At 41.1% G+C, this 22334-nt stretch overlaps 1 protein-coding gene across 1 annotated transcript in view; it reads left to right on the top strand.

The window, feature by feature from the left end:
- The first annotated feature begins 2654 nt into the window (after positions 1-2654).
- The window catches only part of EPDR1 (ependymin related 1), a 37691-nt gene continuing 18011 nt past the window's right edge, over positions 2655-22334 (top strand). Inside the window, exon 1 of the mRNA XM_007981572.3 lies at positions 2655-3274. Coding sequence (XP_007979763.1) covers positions 2658-3274 — 617 coding nt within the window. The 5' untranslated portion in view covers positions 2655-2657. The remainder of the gene's footprint in view (positions 3275-22334) is intronic.

Genomic DNA, 22334 nt, shown 5'->3' with positions numbered 1-22334 from the left:
TTACAATCCCACCAGCAGTGTAAAAGTGTTCCTATTTCTCCACATCCTCTCTGGCACCTGCTGTTTCCTGACTTTTTAATGATTACCATTCTAACTGGTGTGAGATGGTATCTCATTGTAGTTTTGATTTGCATTTCTCTGATGGCAAGTGATGATGAGCATTTTTTCATGTGTCTGTTGGCTGTATGAATGTCTTCTTTTGAGAAATGTCTGTTCATATCCTTGGCCCACTTTTGGATGGGGTTGTTTGTTTTTTTCTTGTAAATTTGTTTGAGTTCTTTGTAGGTTCTGGATATTAGCCCTTTGTCAGATGAGTATATTGCAAAAATTTTATCCCATTCTGTAGGTTGCCTGTTCACTCTGATGGTAGTTTCTTAATACCACACATCTACAGCCATCTGATCTTTGACAAACCTGAGAAAAACAAGAAATGGGGAAAGGATTCCCTATTTAATAAATGGTGCTGGGAAAATTGGCTAGCCATAAGTAGAAAGCTGAAACTGGATCCTTTCCTTACTCCTTATACAAAAATTAATTCAAGATGGATTAGAGACTTAAATGTTAGACCTAATACCATAAAAACCCTAGAAGAAAACCTAGGTAATACCATTCAGGACATAGGCATGGGCAAGGACTTCATGTCTAAAACACCAAAAGCAATGGCAACAAACGCCAAAATTGACAAATGGGATCTAATTAAACTAAAGAGCTTCTGCACAGCAAGAGGCATGCCTTTTAAGAGGAAATGAAGACCCCTTCTTCCTAAAGCTCTGTGCCTGCCCCATTCGGCCCATTGGTAGTGTCTCTAGTGGTTCTACAGAGAGGGGGCAGCAGGGAAGAATGCATCAGGAGAACCTGTCAACTGTCCCTCCTCTTCATGACCTCCAGGGAGGCTGTGATTCTAGAACACCCTACTTCAGCATTCCGTCCATTCTTTCCATGCCTTACATTTATTTAACAAGGCTCAGTTGCCTTATTCAGTGGCTTCTCTCTGGTGATTCCTTTTGGTCTCCTCAAGTGCCTGTTCTCTACCCATCCTTTAAATGTCTGGAGCTCTCTGGGGCTCCATCCTAACCCTTCTTCTCACACTCAACGCTCCCCTGAGCTGCAGGTTTTCTCACCCCCAACACTTTTGACATTTGGGACCAGATAATTTTCTCTTCATTTGAGTCAGGCGAGGTGACTGTACTGTGCATTGTAGGAAGTTTAGTAGCATCCTTGGTCTCTACCCACAAAATGTCAGCAGTAACCTCCTCCCCATCTACATTGTGACCATCAAAAATGTCTCTAGATATTGCCAAATGTTTCTTTGCTGGGAAGGGGGATGTGGAATTGCCCCAGAAACCACTGTTCTACTCTTCGGCTTCAGTTACCACTTACGTACCTATGGCTTCCTAATCCAAAAGCTCTGCTGGTTTCCAGAAGGATTTATCAAGCTGTCCTTTGGATATTTCTACCTTAATATTCCACAGTCAGTTCAAAATCAACCAATCCTGAAATGAACTGATCATCTCTCCTCACGCAGGGCTGGACTCCCAGTGGCCCAAACCAGAAACCTCTCTCTCTGAGTTGAAATGCTTCTCTACAGCTCCCAACTGTCTTCCACCCTCTCCATGACCACTCCTGCTGCCTTAGCTGAATCAGGATCATCTCTTTCCAGGATGTTAACAGTAGCTTCCTCATCTCCCTGCCTTCCCTCTGGCCCTACCCCTTCTGTTGCCTAAGTGGGCTTTCCAAAGCATATGCCTGATGATGCTTCTCCCTAGCTTTACATTGATTGATAGTTCCCACAGTCCTCAATATGAATGACAAAACCCTTAAAATGAGTGCTATGGCTTCAGAGTACTCCTCTACCTTGTCCTTGAACCACAGCATTATTCTTTTCTTGTCCTTGTGTCCTTCATTCAGGAATGTTATTTCCCACGTTCACCTGGCTCAATCTTAATCATCCTTGAAATACAGTTCAATTGGAAAGACGCTATACATTTTTTAAGTTCCTTTCTTTTTTCTTGATTTCATATTTTATCACTATATTTTTAGAGACAGGGTCTCACCATGTCGCCCAGGCTGGATGGAGTGCAGTGGCTTGATCATAGCTCACTGAAACCTCTAACTCCTGGGTTCAAGCGATCCTCCCACTTCAGCCTCCGGAGTAGCTGGGATTACGGGTGTGTGAGCCCCGCTCATTCCATGCTATAGATCCTAACATTACATAAATATAAACCCAATTAACCTTGTTCTTGAAGAAGCGAAACCCCCCAGACACCCAAACCACTCAGCTGGTGGTATTGCCAGGCGATGGGAGGAGCAGTCTCACTGCAATGTGACCTTGAGGCAATGTCCATGAGTCCTACGCCCAATGCAAGGGGTTGTCTACTAGTCTCCTAGACTCTTCACTGGGAATGGGGGCTGAGAAGCGGCCATGATGAATAGTTAGTATCGTTTCTTCAGGAAAAAACTCGTCTTTCCACTTTTAATTTGGAGGAAGAAGTTTGCATTTTTGTCGAGGGGCAATGCACAGCAAACGCAGCAGCTCTGCTTTTCCTATCTTGATCTTGAACTTGCCCCTCCGTGTGTGATTACCTGTTGAACACTGAAGTTAGTAGAGAAACACACTTCTTGGCACAGTCTCCCCGCAACCCCCCTCTTAAAACGCCATGCCTCCCAGGATGCTAGTGGCACCACTGCCACTGCATTTCCTGTTGGCAGCAGTGAGCAGTGAAAACCCGAAGCGGCAGCAGGCAGTGGCGACAGGCAGTGGCCCAGGCAGAAATAGCTCCTGCGCGATTCACTGGAACCTTCCCAGGGCCCTGGTCCTGGCTACCGGGACTCGCGCGTCCGGATCTCGAAAGCGGCAGAGGCCACCGCAGGGACAGGAAGTACTTTGGTCCAGACCACACTCCCGGTACAGTGTGGAGAGAGCCGGTGGGAGCCACTCTGATCCCGGACGCCTCAGCTCCCCCTTGGGCTCGAGCTTGCCCTCGGGCCGGGGAAAGATGATCGCGATGCCAGGACGCGCTCCCCTCCACACCGTCCCGGGTGCTCTGGGCCCCTGGCTGCTGGGCTGCGTCTGGGCCTGGACCCTGTGCGGCCTGTGCAGCCTGGGGGCGGTGGGAGCCCCGCGCCCGTGCCAGGCGCCACAGCAGTGGGAGGGGCGCCAGGTTATGTACCAGCAAAGTAGCGGGCGCAACAGCCGCGCCCTGCTTTCCTACGACGGGCTCAACCAGCGCCTGCGGGTGCTGGACGAGAGGAAGGCGCTGATCCCCTGCAAGAGGTACAGGTCACCGGCCCGCGGGGCGGGAGTGGGGAGCCGCGCGGGCCCCGGGAGGGTGAGGTCGCAGAGGCCTGCGCCCTGTAACTCTTTCCAGCCCCTTGCAGCTCCTCCCTTCTCCCAGAGAGATCCTTCGCAAGGAGGGTCGCTTGGGGATAGCATGGTAGGGGGCTGGGAGGGGCGCTGCGCCCACCGAGGGCGTCCTGCTGGCGGGGGACTCAGTAACACCCAGCGAGGCGGTGGCAGGTAAAGAAGGGACCCATCCAGGGCGGGATCGAGCTGCAGGGCCCCCCGTGCCCAGGTTCGCCCCTGTTCTCACGCTGCTGAGTCAGGCTCTGGGCTCATGGAGCCCCCTGCAGTCTAGGGCGTGTCTTCTGCACTATCTCATTTCTTTCTAGAGCCATCTGCGAGAGAGGCACGCAGAATATGTATTTTCTAAGAAATACTTTTTGTATTTTAAAAGACTGTCGCAAGACTACAAACAGTGTGGGAAATTGATAAAAAGAAAATTTCACCCACAAACTTATCAAATAGTTACAGCTATTAAAATTTTGGTCTACTCCCTTTAGGTTTTTTGTTTTTTTTAAAAGCAAATTTTACATACCATGATCAAAAGCCATATGTTATCCTAATCCTTTTTAACTTAACGTTGTCCCTTATAGGTTCTTATTTGCCATGTTATTAGCTGGCCTCCTATTTTTAATGACTGCACAGTACTCCTTATAGGGGCAAAGCTGTAAGTTTCTTTTAATAACTGGTCTGACCATTCACCTTTGCACATCTGTTGTGACAAAGGGCACCCTCTTTCTGAGACATCATCTTGCTTGTGGCCCCTTTAAGACCTGATTTCTAATTTGAGATCACCACCTGTCTCCTTTCCAGAGCCCTGCCATTCCCTCTAAGTGTGTTCCTCTCACTGCCTCTCTTTATGACATTTGCATCATTGGGAGTTGCAAAGTGAATTTTCATGGTTTGAAACTTCAGTGGACTGTAAGATCTATAGCAAAAGGGCACTATTAGTTTATAGAACAAAATCAAACTTGATAATATCATTTATTCTAAAAGCATTTGTACAAGTATTAGGTGACTTGAAGAAAGTGTGGAAAGGGCAGACCCTTTCAAGCAATATCAAGGGTGCAAAATAATGCATTATGAAATGCAGAGCAGCACAGTCATCGTGGTGAACTGGGAATTGATTCCAAGTCTTTCAAGAACATGAATGTTTTCAGTAGGGTCTTGAAGGGCACAGCAATAATAATAACAACCAACAGTTGAATACTTCTTATATATGAGGCATGACACTGAGGATTTTACATGTATTCTATAATTTAGTTTAAATCTCACAATAATTTGACAGTATAGGTTTTATGATCTCCGTTTTACAGACAATAACTCTAAGGTCTAGGGAGATTAAGCAACTTTCTTAAGATCACACAGCTAATACTTGAGGAAGCTGGGTGGATTCTGACGCCTATGGTATACCAGGTTCACATTCATTCATTCATTTAATAAGCATTTGTTCATGTTAGGCACTGTGTATAAACAGAGTGATGCCTGGCTTTCGGGGAGGTCAGAGTCTGGAGGTGAAGTCGCATAAATAAAAAAAATTCCCATACAGTGGTATGAGGGGTGAGAGCTGGGGTGTGATGAGAAGAACTCAGCTGGGCACCTAACCCAGGCTTCCTGGAGGAGCTGAAATGAGAGTGAGTTCCAAAACACCTGTAGAGGTTTCCCAGGGAGATGTGGAGAGACTGCTGGTCCAGGGGGATGCAGGTGTATCCATGCCTGGTATGTGTGTGCCATCCTTGCGTGTATAGATCTGAGTAAATTCCAAAAACCGCAGACCACTCATTATTAGGGATGAAGCACAGGACATGGCGAAGGGTCATACTGAAGGAGTTTTAAACTGTGGAATTTGTGATTAGATTATATAAAGATCCATGGATATGTCCTTAAGGATGCATTCCCATGATATGGACACAAAATGGAGCAATGTGGAGCAAGAGTAGAAGTGAGAACACAACCTTGGAGATTTTTGTAGTGGTCCAGGTGAGAGATGGGTAGTAGCAATGGGAATGGTGAGCAGGGTGCAAGTGAATGCATCAGGGAAGTATTGAAGAGGTTCAATTGAGAAACATGTAAATGATTGAATGGGTTGTGGCAGGTGTGGTGAGGGAGAGGAAAAAGTTAAAGAGGCCCCCATTTTTGGCTTGTGAAGCTAATGGTACTGATGGCATAGGGTAGATGGTGATGCTGTTCCTTGCAACAGGGTTTGACTATGTGCACTTCTAATTAAGGGTGAATTGGTATCCTATGTAATTTTCTGTGAAGACTTGTACAGTAGTGGCGCATTGATGAATAGTCATATTGAAGATGGACTGGGATGACCCAGAGCACACTGCTGAAGCAGAGGAGTGTGCCAAAGAGAAGGACAAGGGTTAATCTCCCCAAAGGTAGTATTGTTTTTTTACAGTTAAAAAAATTAGGCTTTAGAGTCAGACAAATCTGGATCTGAGTCCAGACCCTGAATATGGGTCTTTGGGTAAGTTACTAAAGTTTTCTGAGTCTCAGTATCCTCATTTACAAAATGGGAATACTTATAATGCCTAATTTATTGGATTATTGTGAGAATGAAATGAGTTCAAGTATATAAAACATATAGTACAATGTCTGATAGTACACACAAGATACTCTGTTTGTGACCAGGGTTGGACCCATCACTACCACTATCATCATCATCCTGGTAAAGTTACCAGAGCCCAGAGACTTGCTACCAGTCCTTTGGGCTCAGAAACTTGATCCAGCAGCACACACAGACCCTTCCTTTGGGAGCAACCTGTGAGTAAGGAAACTCAAATGCTAAACTGTCTATTTCAATGAGTTTTATCGCTGGCATGCGGACCCGGATTCTCAAATCCACAAGACTAGGTCATTCTCTCCCTGTAGTCAGAACTATGTGGGGAGCCAAATTATCATCAGGCAGTCGTGAGCAAAGAGTTGGAGCAAATTCACTGAACAAACATCTAATAATTGCCTGCCCTAGGTTAGGCTATATGCGCAATGTGGAGTTTTCCATCATGAATAAGACAGGCCAGCCAGGGTTAAGGTTTGATGGTAATCAGGCAAAGGCAAAGTGATGCATTCATTTTCACAATAGAGATGAGTTGGTGGTTCTGTGCTACCCCAATTGTGCTGCGCCTGACCCCTTCCACTCGGAATGGACCCTTGGTGAGTACTGCTCAAGTCTGTTTGAGCAACCCTTCTTCCATGACTCCATGACTGATTAATATAACCTTTAGATGTGTGTTTTATACCTTTAGTGGGGTCACAGCCAACTCTTGCTGGCCTAGAAGCATTTTTGTCCCTTTGTGGTGATTTCTCATTCCTCTGCCCTAGTCCAATAGGTGCTGGTTTCACAGTTAAACTTCTAAAAGACATTTTTTTTCCCTTTCTTTCCGAGTTCTTGGCAAGATTCTTTCTCACAGTCACATCGCTGGCCCTAAGTCAGATGTGGAAAAGAATGTTTAATGCATAAACACATTTTTAAGCTCTTTAAGTGTAGATTTGTTGGAACAAACTCAGAAATTTTTTCAGGTATTAACAGTCTGACCAAGCAACCAGATGTTATTTGAAGAAAATATGGATGAGTTGTCTCTTCACATTTATGAGTAAGTTGAGAAGTAAGTTTTAGAATTGGATCTACTTCTTAAGGTTTTCATTTTTTATCCAGATAGTTATGGAAAATCCCATTGATAGTTACTGTGGAATGACTAGGATTTTCCAGGCTCTCTTTTCCCTGAGATGATGGAAAAGATTAAACAACTTTACAAGCTTCAGATAAGACAAGCCTGAGCAGCAAATGGGAAATTTTAGTAATTGATACCATTTTTATTTTCTAATTCCAACTGTCTTTTCCGACTCCTTGACTAAATTCACAAGTATTTATTTGAAAGACTGAAGGAAAATCAAGAAGATTATTTTCATATTTCAGGCAACATTTTGAACTTTATGGGGGAAGCAACGTTGATACACAATGAACCCTCTCAGGCCACCAGTAACTTAAGGCTCCCCCTTACAAAATGGTGGCTTGGGTGTTGGAATCAATGAAGCTCTTAATGCAGAGTGAGCAGAGAGGCAGTAAAACAATATGCACGGTCTGGTATCTTGGAATATTATTTCATCACCAATCCTACATGTTCTATTAAGGATTTGTGTTGTAAAACATGAAAAATATGTCACAAATGGAGCAGCAGGTGGATTCTTATTCAAATTCTGATTAGTTCATGTCTACTTCTCTTGATTCTCCCAGAGCATATTATTTCGTGGAGAAGACAATAACATTAACCTTCTCTTTTTTTAAACAGAGAATCAGCCTCCTGTAGTGGAGAGAGCAGGGGCATTCATGTTAGACCATGATGGAGTGACAACCATGGCCTCTAATCCTGCCTTCACCCCAATAAGGTCCTCAACATTTCAGAACCTCTGTGTTTTTCATCTTTTAGTTTAATTTGAATAATGCCTACAATGTTGATACTAAATCACTTTTAGGCTTTCATTTGTTAAATGCTAGGTACAGATAGGATTAAATGATACCCTGAAGGTACCAATTGTACTTTTATTATATCAGGCTGATTCACTGTTTCTAATGCAACGAACTTGACACAGATTTTAAATTTTTTCTCAACCTATCCCATTATGTAGACAAATGAATTCAAAGTTCTTTTTCTTCCTTCTCTTTTTCACCTAAGCCTGTCTTATGAATAGAGGAAGAGAAGAGGCTACCTTGAAATGCCTCTGGCCCAAACTCAGAAGGCTCTGCACTCAACTGAGCCTCCCTTCCTACTAAGAATGGAATAATGTTTTTATAGGGGTGTTGGTCCAAGTATCAGCTGTGGATGATTAATTCCCAGGGCTGTTATCACCTAAGGTAACTTCAATAATCTTATGTGTTTGGAAAAGAGGATGAGGATTATTTTTCAAATCCATAATTTTGTTTTATTTTGAAACAATCTCACACCTACAGAAAAGTTGCAATTATAATACAAAGAACTTTCCCCCACCTGAACTGTTTGATAGTAAGTTGCCAAACTGATATATCCATGATCCCCAAATACTTCAGTGTATTTCCTCCCAGCAAGGACTTTCTCCTGCATAACCACAATACAACCATAAAAGTCAGGAGATTAACACCAGTTCATTTTGACCATCTGAAATTCAGGTGTCATTCATGTTTTGCCAGTTGTTCTTTGTATGTTCTTCATAGCAAAAAAAAAAAAAAAAAAAAAAGAAAAGAAAGAAAGAAAGAAAAGAAAAGAAAAGATTTAAGTGCAAGCATTATATTTAAGTGTGGTGTCTCTGTGGTCTCTTTCTGTCTGGAACAGTTCCTAGGTATTCCTTGCACTTTAGAACTTTTAAAGATTGCAGGCCAGTTATTTTGTAGAATGTTCCTTGATTTGAATTTGTCTGATGTTTCCTCATAATTAGCTTCAAGTTACTTACCTTTGGCAGGAATATCAGGGATAATACTCTCTTCTAACTGCATCCTGATGTTCACTTTGATCACCTGATTGACTGTTGTCTGCCAGGCTTCTTCACTGTGAAATGATACATTTTTTTTTAATTAACAAGATTTGGTAGGGAAATATTTTAAAACCATGTACATATGCCATTCTTCATTAATCTTCTGAATTATACTTTATTTGTATCAGTGCGGACTCAAGCTTTCTCATTTTGTTCTATTTCCTCTCATTGTTTACTTTGCTGTTCATAATGTCCTAGATTTGGCCAGTGGAAGCCTCTTCAAATTGGTTTCTATGTTCTTTTGATGTGTTTGAGCACTTCCTTGCTTTCTGGTACAGCAAGATATTCCAAGATCATCTTTATTTTTCCTGCCCTAGTCCTAGGATAAACCATTTTTCAAGAAGCCCTGGTTACTTTTCTTGAAGAATAATATGTGGAAGTCAGGATCTGTGCTGTAGTCATGTTGAGTGCTATCAGGTGGCACTGCTACCAGGTCCTCTCAAGGGACAAAGCACGAGGTGTTAAGTTTGAATACACACACCCCTCCCTCCACACACTCATACATATATACACATTTACATCTATATTTATTTCTGAACCTCCAGTTCTAATCCATAGAGGTGTTTAAACTGATGCTTTCTTTCTAATCCAACACTACATGGTCCATTCTAGTTTTTTTTCCCCTTTCATTTTTGCTACTCCCTTCTCAGACAGTGAGAAAACTGGCTCGTAATATTCAATTGCAGTAGGTAACCAGTCATGTATCGTTATGCTGTCTCCTTCACACATGGGCTCCGCACTCCAGGCCAGCCCATGTAGAAGCATATCTTCCTTGGTCCTACCTAATGGCTTTAGTCTAAATTGTTCAAGAGAAAGGAGAAGGTCAAATTATTTTCTTAACATATGTTTATATTCCTTTGGGCTTCTCCATATGTCATCATTACAGATCCTCAGAGGATGTCTCTGTGTGGCTGGGGGAGGCAGACGAATATAAAGTGCTCAATAACTCTATTTGATCATGAATCTTGTTTTGCATGGATTGGATTTTCATTTTAAGAAATCATGACTTTGTGAATATTAGGAGAATGACTTCTCCTTTGACCTTTACTCCATCATTTTGGTCTCAGATGGCTGGAGCTAGCATATTCTTTTATGAGCTCAGTAAGTCTTGACTGCTTGTGGTCTCCTGATCCTCAAAGAATAAACCATGCTGATTTGCAGTACTTGAGTTTTGCAGTATTTGAGTTTTTCTTCAAGAAACAGATTTTCTTGGAAGCGCACAAAGTTTGATTTAAGGGACTTAATTCAGTGGGTCTATAGACCCTGGATTTCAGAGAACTAATGCTGAGATGAGGAGGGAGAAGCAGGCACTAGGGAAAAAAGATCCAAAGAAGATAAGCCCAGGAGAGTAAGGAGGCTGATGGAATGTAAGACTAATTTACAAATGGAAGCCAGAGGTGGTCACTATACTGCTTTGAAAACATCTTTACTTTTTCCAATAACCTTGAGCTGTTTCTTCCTGATTCTGACCTTGAGGATGGTGGTCAGGGGCAAAGTGCCCAAAGATCTGAAAATATTCCGCCAATTAGTGGTTTGTTTTTCCTGGAATAAATATAATAGTCTTAGATTTCACCAATTCCAGTAAAAAATTTCTATTTTCCCCCTTAACATTTTCTTTTATTTTACCCATCTTTAAATAAAAAAAACTTCTCTTGATCTTACCAGCTGAAATCTCATTCTCCTCTTCTATTTAAAGCAAATCTCTTGCTAACTACAATTTTTGTACTCCTATGCTCTCTTGAAAACCCTCCAATTACTTTTTTCACCATTCTATTGAAAACACTCTGGTCAAAAGCAAGAAGCTGTACATTACTAATCAACTAATCTTTGATCAGTACTCATCTTATTGTAGATTAATTCCCCAATCTTGATGCACTTTCTTCACTTGATTTTCAACCTGCTGGTTTTCTGGTTTTCCTCCTCCCACCTTATTTCCTCTCCTCAAGCCTTGTTGCTCTCTCTGCTCTTCTCTGGACTGCTGATAATGGACTCTCCCAGGGCTCAGGTTCTCATCTCTTTACGTTTCTACCTATACCCTAATTTTGATATATACTGAATCTGACCATACCTCCATGGTTATTCTGGTCCAAACCTTTATTATGTCTTGGCTGGATGTTTATGATAGCCTCCTAACAGGTCTTCCTGCTTCTGACCTTGCCCCCTTTAGTCTCTTCTCCACATAGAAACCCCAGGGTTCTCTTGAAAATACGTCATGCCACTCCTTGGCTCAGGATCTGCTCTCCAGCCTCTTCCCTACCTTATCTCTGTCACCAGCTCACTCATTGTGGACCTGACCTCAGCATACTGACCCCATTGGCACTTGAATCTGTCACTGCCTCTGCCTCAGAAGCCTTTTTCCTAAGAAGCTGCATGACCTACTCCCAAATTAAACTGTTTCTCCACTCAACATTCTCAGTGCCTCCTCACTGCTTTATATTAATAATATCTAAGGCACTTACGACTATCTGGCAGAGAGTTTAATACTAAAGTTTGTTCCTTCATCTCCCCTACCTTCCCTCACGCACAGTAAGGCTCCATAAGGCCGGGGGTTTTGTATGGTTGTTACTGTATCTCTAACTCCTCAGAACACTTTACATTCTTTTCAACATACTATGTGGGACCTAAATGAATGCTTGTCCCGTACAAAAGGAACTGTGTTTTGATGTCGGAGAAGGCGATTCCCAAGCTCCATTTTCTAACAGCTAAGAGCAGGGCCTGACTAATTTTTTTTGAATCAGTGAATGAGGGAAATGAATAACTGATAATATACATTCATTGTGGAAGGATATCTAAATAATAGATATGTATTTTCTTTCCTTTCTTCCTTATAATTAAATTTCTTAGACAATAAAATGATAGATTTATGTAATGGTTTCATGGTTTCTCATTTATATGTTATGTTATACCTCTTCTATGTTAAGAATGATTTTTGACATCAAATTACACTGCAGTGTTTTGCAAAGTTTTCCAGTAGGGTTGAAGTAGAGCTTCCCCAGGAGGGCACACCACCACCCCCAGAGAGTGGATGCCCCAAACTCCTTTCGCCCATGAGCCACTCCCCAACTGCCCTCTCATCAGACATTGTCTTCAGTATCTCTCTTGTGCCTCAATTTCAATTTTGGGGAATTTCACCCAATGTGGGCATTTGAGATTTATTTCCAAAGCACTCACAGTTTCTCAGAAGCAGTGCCTCTTTGAGTCGGGAGGCCATCTGAAGAGGAATCAGATCCTTAGCAGGGTGCCTAAGTTACCCTCAGGCCCCCCAAAGAAAGAAGAAACTCTTGGGATGATGGCTTCCCTAAAGAAGGCAACTTCTCCTGGAGGAAAAGGATATGATGCTTTGGATGACTCCTGCCTGCTCACAGAAGGCTGCTTTTATTGTGGCTTAAAGTCAGATCTTCTGGTAGAGTTCTAGAACATGAGCCCTGCCAATGAACTACAGCCAAAAGCTCACCTCAGAAGAGGCACCAGAGTCACAGACCCAGCTCTCCCAGGGAAGACACTGCTCCAGAGCATCTCAGAAGCCACCAGGGATGCCACTGGCAGATGGGAAGCTGGTGGTGCAGGGCCGAGGGCACACCTCTCTGCCTGACGCAACACTGTCAGCAATAGGTAACATATAACTTATGAAAAGTATCTGTGGCACCATGAATCCCCAGGCTCATTGCCATGGCATCTGGGAGAAGATATGGTGGATGCAAGTCCCTTCCAGGTTGCTTAAAAATACTGCTTCCCAGAGTGTCTCACCAAGATGCTGATGGGCCAGGACATTCAGGCTGAGAAAGGCAGAAGGGGCCAATGACACCCCAGAGTCTCTGAGCTGGCTGAAGTCAAGGGCAGCAGCACTTGGGCAACTCTAGGGCAACTCTTGGCAGAGGGACCCTGCTTGAAGTGGGAGGCAAAGGCAGCGAATGTGGAGAAAGCATGAGAGGATGGAAGCTCCCGTTTCAGAAGAAACAGGGCTGTGGAGCAGTGAAAGATTCTACCAGTCGGCACTCTTGGGAGTGAAGGATGGGGGAAGAGATGTGCCCCAGATTTCATATCCACTGGAAATGTCACATCAAGTGCTGTGTCTTGGCATGGATTGTGTTTCCTGTAGGTGTGGGAGTTCTTCTTCTCACAGTCAAGCCCTCCACCTGTCCCTTGTCACACACCTTGTCCTTTTGAATAGAGGTTCTCATCCTAGCCCAGCTTCAGGCATGACCTGGCTTACCCTTGGACCCCAGAGATCTCACCATTCTGAGGTTTCAACTCTCCTTAAGGAGTTAGGAAATGAAGGGTGGGAATCCACTTCTTGGACATCAGAACACAGTTCCTTTTGCACAGGACAAGTATTTATTTAGGTTCCACTTAGTATGTTGAAATGAATTAGAAGTGTTTTGGTGGTCTGTAGTCCTCTTTCATCATGCTGAATCAAGCCTCACTCAAAAAGGTCAATTTCTGCAGTTGCTAAAACACAGAGGAATTTTTATAGTGTGTGTGTTTGCATAAGTTTATAAGGAGCTTTGGCACCAGGTCTTCTATTTTAGAAAAACAAGCCATTTTACTCCTTTTATAGTTCACTGCAACTTATTTTATACTAATTTTATTTACCTTTATTTCAATTTATGTTTTAGTCAGCTAGAGAAATGATTCAATTTTTTTTTCAAAGAACACACTAAGGTTGCATACTTTCAGAGATTTTCAATGTCTGACTATGTCTACTTATTGCCATTTAAATAATGATTTTTTTGGTGTATACAATTTGGGTAAAAATAGTCTTTTTGCTTATATATGTTTATGGCATTTACAGTTCTCAAAGAGAAGTCTGAGGCTGGGTGCGATGGCTCACGCCTGTAATCCCAGCATTTTGGGAGGCCGAGGCGGGTGGATCACCTGAGGTCAGGAGTTTGAGACCAGCCTGGCCAACATGGTGAAACCCTGTCTCTGCTAAAAATACAAAAATTAGCTGGGCGTGGTGGCATGAGCCTGTAATCCCAGCTACCCAGGAGGCTGAGGCAGGAGAATCGCTGGAACCTGGGAGGCAGAGGCTGCAGTGAGCTGAGATTGCACCACTGCACTTCAGCCTGGGCGGCAGAGCAAGACTCCGTCTCAAAAAAAAAAAAAAAAGAAAAAAAGAAGTCAAATACCAAATTCCAAATTAAACTTGGTTTCCTTTCAGTAATATTTTTTCTGCCTATGTTTTTGAAGGCTGTTTCTATTATCCTTGAATTTTATTAACATCTCCAGGCAAGATGTAAGTTTTAGGGAAACCTTTTTTTTTTTTTTTTTTTTTTGACAGAGTCTCACACTGTCACCCAGGCTGGAGTGCAATGGTGCAATCTTGGCTCACTGCAACCTCCGCCTCCTGGGTTCAAGAGATTCTCCTGCCTTAGCCTCCTGAGTAGCTGGGACTACAGGTGCCCACCACTGTACCCACCTTATTTATTTATTTATTTATTTATTTATTTATTTATTTATTTTATTGTAGTAGAGAAGGGGTTTCACTGTGTTAGCTAGGATGGTCTCGGTCTCCTGACCTCGTGACCTGCCCAACTTGGCCTCCGAAAGTGCTGGGATTACAGGCGTGAGTCACCGCACCCAGTCGGGAACTTTCATCTAGTATTTCTGGAGGTTTGATACTCTGCTTTCTTTTGGTTCCTTACAGAATTTCTTTCTGATTATCTGTTCTGGTTCTCTTACATTACATCTGTCTTCCAAATGTCTTCTTTGCTTTAGCCTTTTTGTTATTTCATATGTTTTTTTCCCCTCTGAATTCTACAATAATACCCTCTAAGTCACTGTCTGTGAAGTGTTTTTTTGTTGTTGTTGTTGTTGTTTTCATTTTTTGTTTTCGCTGCAATCTGCTTTACACTGCCATGACTGCATTTTTAATTTCTAATTTTTTAGTTTATTTACTTATTTATTTAGAGATGACATCTCACTATGTTGCCCAAGCTGGCCTCAAACTCCTGGGCTCAAGTGGTCTGCTTACCTTGGCCTCCCAAGTATCTGGGACTACAGGCCCTTGCCACTGCACCTCGCTTGTATTTTTTATTTTGATAATGATGTTTTTCATCAGAAAGCTATCCTTGTAGTCACACATTATTCCTTTTCAATTGTAAACACAGTCTATCCCAAATCCCAGTGAAAATAAAAAATAAGATTTATATTTCAGTGTTTCATTAAATGTCAGCTGGAAGAGTTTGCATGAGTTTATATTTCAACATGGTGGGAATTGATCTATTTCTGCTAAATGGCATCATGCTGACTCTGCACTGTCCTTCCCATCCTTCTTAGAATACCCCCTGCTATGTCGTTCTAGAAGCCACGGAGCACCATGGCAACCTGCATATCTCAGTACTAATGATGCTGTTTCTTTTCATGGTGGTAAAACAAAAGCCAGCCTGCACTACTGTCTCATGAGAAATTTTTTATTATCTTTCATCAGATGAAAGAGTATTCGCCTACACATTGCCAATATTCATCCAGATATATTTTGGGGAAAAAAAGCTCTTCAATTTCTCAAGCACTTTTTTCATCTTTTGAACTAGAATCCAAGTCATGGAGGCCCATCACCTTACAGCTTCTTAAATGGCAAACATAATTATTCTTTGATTTTGCTTTTCCTCAGGCTGCATTCTTAAGTAATTTAATTTTCCTTTTGTTATATGTGATTGGCAACAATATGCACGATGAGTTTATATCTAACACAATTTTGAAATAGTGTTTTTTCTTTTTTATGTCTCATAATCATTGCAGGGTGTAACTCAAATTTAGTATACGCCAGCATGGCAAGTGGCCGCAGCTCAATTCTTCCTCCTGAGAGTCAGATGGCCAGCATGCATTACTAATCTATTATAGTGCGTATTAAACAAATCCAAAGTTTGTTCAATTTTTTCCATAAAAACCAAAGTCCTTTTGTAATCACAATATAATATTTGTCTACTCCCTTTTCTGTAATTTAATATATTTTGGATGGCCAAGCAGTTCTACATGGATAGGAAGAATCACTCCTTCCCCCCGTTGAGAGCGAGAAGGCACATAGTGTTTAAGAGTTAGAATGAGTCTGGTTGACCCCATAGTTAACTACGAAGTTATGCTCTGAGCCTCATATTTTCTTATCTGTTAAAAAAAAAATAAAAATGCTAGTAACATGTTCAACCAGCTGAATTTGCCAGTCTGTAACCTCTGCTTTGGATGTGTTCTTTTTTTCCTAACTACTCCAAATCATGACAGAAAAACACTTGTCTCTTGACTGTGAAGGCAGTAGCTGCTCAGGTTCACCCACACCCAGGCCAGGCTCTGGTATTTTGGTTTCTAGGATTAGTCAAATCTTTGGGCCCTGCTCATTCTGAGAGGGAAGGCTATTATAGGGTTTTTGTAATGAATTGAGTAGATGTTATCCATAAAGGAGTGGTTTTTATTCATTTCATTAAGGATATTTACAGCTATAAGTGTCAGAAAATCTGACTAGCAAATGCTAAAATATAAGAACATTTGTTGTTTACTCCAGAATTCTTGGGATACATGTTCCTAGGTCTGATTCAACAGTTTCATCAAGACCCCAGGCTTATCTGCATCCCCTTACTCTACCATTCTTAGCATGATGGCTCATAGTTGCAAGATTGCATGTTGACTTGTTGCCTCATGGTTTCAAGATGGCTGCCTCTGCTCCAAGCATTATGTCCTCTCCCAACTACATTCAAAGACAGAAGGTGAAGGGAGTAGCTTCCCTAGAACAAGGACTCTCCTTTTTTTTTCTTTTTCCTTTGAGAGAGAGGAGGAATCTCCAGAGGATTCTCTCTCATTACAGACTTTCCTTTAGATCTTCAAAGCCAGAACTAGATACCTTTAGCTCTAAGGGAGACTAAGAAAATGAGTACAATCAGCCCTCCGCATCCATGGATTCCATATCCGTGGATTCCACCAACTACAGATGGAAAATATTCTTTTTAAAAATTAAAGATGGCCAGGTATGGTAGGTCATGCCTGTAATACCAGCACTTTGGGGGGCTGATGTGAGAGGATTCATTAAGGCCAGGAGTTTGAGACCAGCCTGGGCAATATGGCAAAACCCCATCTCTACAAAAACTATGTATAAGGTCCAGGTGTGGTGGCATGTGCCTGTGGTCCCAGTTACTTGGGAGGCTGGGGCAGGAAGATTGTTTGAACCTGAGAGGTAAAAGTTGCAGTGAGCGAAAATCATGCCATTGCACTCCAGCCTGGGTGACAGAGTGAAACTCTGTCTTAAAAAAAAAAAGTTAACTATGACAATAAAAATAATACAAATAAAAATATAGAGTATATAATCACTATTTATATAGCTTTTACATTGTATAAAGATTATAAATAATCTAGAAATAATTTATAGTATACAGGAGAATATGCATAGGTTATACTGAACCATGCATATTATCTAAATACTAAACCATTTTACCTAAGGGACTTGAGCATCTGTGGATTTTGATATCTGCAGGGCTCCAATCTTCAATGGAGTCGAGGGACTACTCAGTATGATTTTCTCAACCTCCATATTGAGAGACAGACAAGGTCTCGAGAAGGGGTACAAATGCCTGCTGGGTCTTTTAGGAAGGGGCCCACCATAGTACTCAGAATGTTCTGTCCTTCATCTCTCTATCCCATATGGATGAATTAGCCTTTCTTTGTTACGTAGTAGAGCAATTCATATGTGTACATGTTAAATGATTTGTTTCTCTGTTAAACGTTAACTGATGATAATACACAAATATGAGATTTTCCTGTCATGGTTATGATACCTTACATTTATATAACAATTTTATATCTATTATCTCAAATTCTGTTCATAAGAATGCCATAAGTTTCAAATTTTTGGTCTCCCTTTCCATATGAGAAGTAGAGAGATGACATTTATGATCATACAGCTCATCAGTAGTAAACTGGGAAGCTTGATTCTTTGACCTAAGCTTTTTAACCTTTTACATTGTCTGTAAACCTTATGCTAAATTAAGAAAACTAGAAAGTTTTTTTCCCTGCTCCTAGTAGGGTAAACTTTTAGTATCCTAATGCAGAGAAATTAATGAAGCTCTACATTCAGTTAAAAACTCCAGTGTTTTCGTTGGGTGGGGTGATGGGACAGTTAGTAGTATCTCATAAAACATGATTTGGGAATTTCCTTTGATCCAATGGTCCCATTCTATAAATTTTTTGCTGGGATATAAACACAGAAAGGTAAAAGATTTTATCTCCAATTCATATTCAGCATCATTAATGTTAACAAAACTGTAGAAATAACCTAAATGGACATGAGTTGGAAGCTAGCAAATCATGGCATATATATACATGCAAGGGAAATGCGAATCTGTTAAAATTATTGTAAGGCAATCTCACTTGTGAATATTGATATAATAAGTGATTAAAAATCCCTTAATAGCAGACTAAGTCCAGCAGCACATTAAAAATATAATACATAGTAATCAAGTGAGGTTTCCAGGAATGCAAAGATGGTTCAATTTTAGAAAATCCATAAACATCTATAAAATAATCATGTGATTATAGCCTTAGTCTGGCAGAAAGGCAGTTGATAAAATTCAACAAACATTCCTAATACAATGGATTCAGTAGGAACTGATGGATGCTCCTTTAACATAGTACAACCTGTGTAGTTCTTAATTTACTTGAAACCATAACCCTTTTTCTGCTAAACTCAGGAAGAAGGCAAGGATGCCCGTTACTTACATTACATTCTATTTAATATTGTGCGGATTTACTGACCAGTATAGACAGAGAAGACAAAGTAATTAGTAGTAAGGGATTAGAAAAGAGGAAATTGAAAACCATCTCTATCAATGATATGGATATAGTATACCTGGAAGACACAAAAGACCTGAACATAAAACTAATTCAGACAGTAAGAGTAAGGTGGTCATATGTAAAATTAACATGAAAAATCAATAGTCTTGATATACGCAAACAATAACCTTGCTAGAATGATAGTGTAAGAGAAAGTGTCATTTAAAACAGCAACAGTGACAACAAAAGATCAACTACTTAGAAACAAATTTAAAGGAAATGTGCAAAACTTGTATAAGAAAAAATTAAAACACTCTTTTTTGGGAATGATAGGATGATTCAACATCATAAAGATACCAATTCCCCTAGATTTCACTCAATTCCAATAAATGCAAAATAGCAGGATTTTTTTTCAGCTAAGTTGATTCTAAATTTCATATGGAAAAATTTAAAAGCCCAAACATACGAAAACCTTGGAAAAGAAGGACATAAGAGGAGGATCAGTAAATTTGACCAAATGTTGAAACACACTAGTAAGTCTCTGTAATTAAAAAGTGTGACATTGGTGTGTAAATAGTCTATTCCGTGGAATAAAATAGAGTCTTGAAATAGATCCACATACATCTGGAAATTAGGTGTGTGATAAGGGTGGCATCTCAAATCACTGGGGAAAAATGGATGTATTAATCAATGGTGTCGGAACAACTGAGAAAAGATAAAACTGAATCCACATCTTACCCCATACATAAAAATAAACTGCAAACCCGATTAAAGATCTAACAAACAAAATAAAACCACACAGTTATGATAGAAAACATGATGCATTCCTTTATAATCTGAGTGTAGGAAACTTTTTAAAAATATGAAAAAACCCAGAAACAATCAAAGGAATTTGCCTTTTAAAAATGAAAAATCCTTTGCATTGTAGAAAAAATTTGAATAAAACCAACAAATGGCAGGGGAAAATAGGGGCAATTTATATTAAGTACAAAAGGCTAATTAATTAATGATCTATAGAAAATAGAGAAGAGAAAAAATCCTGATGTGCAGAGAAATGAACAGTCAGTTCATGGAAAAATAAAATCAGATGATGCTTAACATATGAACACTCCACCAACTATAATAAAAGGAGGTGAATTAAAATTACACTGCTCTTTGAAAAGTTAGTGACTGAGAGGGCACAATGGAGGCTTCTGAGGTGCCTTATCTTTGATCTGGGCTGGAGATACTCAGATTGTTCACATAAAAATTTCTCAAGTTCCACACCTTAAATCTATGCAATCTATTATACAAGGGGACTTTTACAAGTTCATAGGAAAATAGAATTAAAAGATACAAATAAAAAAATAAACTTATTTCTTGACACAAGCCCCATCAACTTCAATACACCTTTGTAAGTGATAATACCAGCCATTTAGTCCATCCTTAACAAAGTGAGGTCCTGGGAATTTAACCATGTCAATGCAGTCTTTTTTACATATTAACTGAAGAAAAATTATATATGTATATATACACACATATATATATACACACACGTATATATATATACACACACACATATATATATATACACGTGTGTGTGTGTGTGTGTGTGTGTGTGTGTATATATATATATATTTTTTTTTTGAGACAGAGTCTTGCTCTGTCATCCAGCCTGGAATGCAGTGGCACGATCTCAGCTCACTGTAAGCTCTGCCTTCCAGGTTCATGCCATTCTCTTGCCTTAGCCTCCCGACTAGCTGGGACTACAGGTGCCTGCCACCTTGCCTGGCTAATTTTTGTATTTTTAGTGGAGAAGGGGTTTCACCATGTTAGCCAGGATGGTCTCGATCTTCTGACCTTGTGATCTGTCCACCTCAGCCTCCCAAAATGCTGGGATTACAGGCGTGAGCCACCGCACCCAGCCCCTTTAAATATGTTTAAAGATTAGGAAACAAAAAGAAGTCAGAAGGAGCCAGATCAGGACTGTCAAGTGGATGATTAATGATTTCTCATCAAAAATCTCATGGAATTGTCCTTGTTTGATGAGAGGAATGAGCAGAAACATTGATATGGTGGAGAAGCTCTGGTGAAGCTTCCCTGGGCATTTTTCTGCTAAAGCTTTGGCTAATTTTCTCAAAACACTCATAATAAGAAGATGTTATCATTCTTTAGCTTTTCAGAAGGTGAACATGCAAAATGCCTTGAGCATCCAGAGAAACTTACCATGACTTTTGCTCTTGTCCAGCTTACTTTTGCTTTGACTGGACCACTTCTACCACTTGATAGCCATTGCTTCGATTGTGCTTTGTCTTCAGGATTGTACTGGTAAAGCCACATTTCAGATCATGTTACAATTCGTAGAAGAAATGCTTCAGGATCTTGACCACTTGTATAAAATTTCCACTGAAGGGTCTGCTCTTGTCTGCATCTGATTGGGCCACAAGTGTTTTAGCACCCTTGGGAGTGAAAAGTTTGGTCAACTCAAATTTTTCATTCAGAATTGTATAAGCTGAACTAATTGAGGTGTCTGTGGTGCTAGCTATTGTTTCTCCTGTTAATTGTCCTGTACAATTGTCCTGTATAATTGTCTCCTGTACAATTAGGGCATGATCAACATTTTTTTTTTTTTTTTTTGAGATGGAGTCTTGCTCTGTTGCCCAGGCTGGAGTGCAGTGGTGGGATCTTGGCTCACTGCACGCTCTGCCTCCTGGGTTCACGCCATTCTCCTGCCTCAGCCTCCCCAGTAGCTGGGACTACAGGCGCCCACCACCATGCCCAGTTAATTTTTTTGTATTTTTAGTAGACAGGGAGTTTCACCATGTTACCCAGGATGGTCTCGATCTCCTGACCTTGTGATCTGTCCACCTCGGCCTCCCAAAGTGCTGGGATTACAGGCGTGAGCCACCACACCTGGCCTAAGATTTTTGTTTCTCACAAATTGATGTGGATGAACTGCCACTATGGGCTTAAATCTTAAATCTTAATCTTAATACTGAGTCCTACCATTTTAAAATGAGTTATTTATTTGTAACTGCTTCTTTGGAGCAATGTCACATAAACTTTTTGTAAAACATCAGTGATTTCACCGTTCTGCCATTTGAGCCTCATAATAAATTTAATATTTATTCTTGCTTCAGTTTTAGCAGAATGCATGTTGCTCTGATAGGAGCTCTATCCAGACTGATGTCTTGTTCTCCTTAGTGCCTCAAACTAGATCCTGTTTAGGCATGTTATAACAAGTGTTGTGAGTTTATTTTGGTGAAAAAAGTTGGAATCCATACATAGTTTTTTCATAATACACTTTTTCCGTGAACTTTTTAAAGACCCCTCTTATGGATGTTACACTTACTAAAAATGTTCTTAACAAAAACCTAGGGGGGGCGGAGCAAGATGGCCGAATAGGAACAGCTCCAGTCTCCAACTCCCAGCGCGAGCGACACAGACGACCGGCGATTTCTGCATTTTCAACTGAGGTACTGGGTTCATCTCACTGGGGAGTGCCAGACGATCGGTGCTGGTCAGCTGCTGCAGCCCGACCAGCGAGAGCTGAAGCAGGGCGAGGCATTGCCTCACCTGGAAAGCGCAAGGGGGAAGGGAATCCCTTTTCCTAGCCAGGGGAACTGAGACACACAACACCTGGAAAATCGGGTAACTCCCACCCCAATACTGCGCTTTAAGCAGACAGGCACACCAGGAGATCATATCCCACACCTGGCCGGGAGTGGCCCACACCCACGGAGCCTCCCTC

This window comes from Chlorocebus sabaeus, chromosome 21 (assembly GCF_047675955.1).
Source record: "Chlorocebus sabaeus isolate Y175 chromosome 21, mChlSab1.0.hap1, whole genome shotgun sequence".
In the NCBI taxonomy this organism is placed as follows: Eukaryota; Metazoa; Chordata; class Mammalia; order Primates; family Cercopithecidae; genus Chlorocebus; species Chlorocebus sabaeus.
Note: the sequence above shows the minus strand (reverse complement) of the source record. Positions and strands in the feature narration are given on the sequence as shown.